This window comes from Pteropus alecto, unplaced genomic scaffold, assembly GCF_000325575.1.
Source record: "Pteropus alecto unplaced genomic scaffold, ASM32557v1 scaffold39, whole genome shotgun sequence".
In the NCBI taxonomy this organism is placed as follows: Eukaryota; Metazoa; Chordata; class Mammalia; order Chiroptera; family Pteropodidae; genus Pteropus; species Pteropus alecto.
In genome coordinates this window covers 14,056,551-14,057,486 of record NW_006443568.1, presented here as the reverse complement: position 1 = coordinate 14,057,486, position 936 = coordinate 14,056,551, and the positions used below count along the sequence as shown (strand labels likewise).

Below are 936 nucleotides of genomic sequence, written 5' to 3'. Positions count from 1 at the left end.
TTCCCTCGCTCGCTCCCAGACGGCCTCCCCAAGAGGGGCAAGCCTCACCCCTGAAAAGGCACAGCCCTGGAACGACCCCACCCAGGGCTGGAGAGCTTCCCAAAGGTGGCAAAAAAGGTTCGCCTAGGGTAGAGATAATGGGACCACCTAGGTCGGGGGCAGGGCCGAGGACAGGGCCCTGGAGGAAGGGTAAAGCCCAGGACAGAAGGGGGCTGACGCAGGCTGCTCTGAGAGTGGTGAGAAGTCCAGGGAAGGGGATCATTGGGGTGGGGGGAATGGTGACATCTAGGCAGGGGCATAGGAGGAGGAGGAGGTCAGGACTTATGACCAGGGAGGGAAGAGAAGATTCAAGCTGAAGCCATGGAGAAGAAGAAGCAAATCTAGGCTGAGGCCACTGAAGGAGGAGTTGATAGGGGTCCGGACTGAGGCAAAGGAGGAGGGAGACAGAGGCCTAGCGTGGGCCACGGGGGAAACGACGCCCTAGTCTGGGCCGTAGGGATGAGGAAAGGGGACATAGCCCTAGGTCACGGGGAGGAGGAGGGGAGACCACGCCTAGGTCACTGGAGGGTGTGCCTAGCCTGGCCTACAGGTCCAGGGGGGTCCGGCCTGAGCTATGGAGAAAACTAGCCTGGACCCAGAGCTGAAGTGTGTGAATCCACTCAGAGCCAAGTGCAGGGGCTTGGAGGGCGAGACAGGGTCGCTGCCCACCCAGGCCGTCGGCGGCCCCTTCCTGAGCGGATAGGGATGGTGTCCACCTGGGGTCCCGGATCCCGCCCCTCCCCCACCCAGGAGAACCCACCCTTCACGGGCCGGGGGTCGGCGGTGGGGGGAGGGGTGAACGTGAGTTCCGGCTGGGCCCCGGGGCTGGGGGAGGGTGACGTCGGGCCTTTACCATGGTGGCGGCGTCGGCGGCGCTCCCGGTCCCGGCGTCTGTGG

General features: G+C 64.6%; 1 protein-coding gene across 1 annotated transcript in view; it reads right to left on the bottom strand.

The window, feature by feature from the left end:
• The window catches only part of CAPZB (capping actin protein of muscle Z-line subunit beta), a 125,586-nt gene extending 124,656 nt beyond the window's left edge, over positions 1-930 (bottom strand). The window contains exon 1 of the mRNA XM_006924500.2: positions 893-930. Coding sequence (XP_006924562.1) covers positions 893-895 — 3 coding nt within the window. The 5' untranslated portion in view covers positions 896-930. The remainder of the gene's footprint in view (positions 1-892) is intronic.
• Between the last annotated feature and the right edge of the window lie 6 nt (positions 931-936).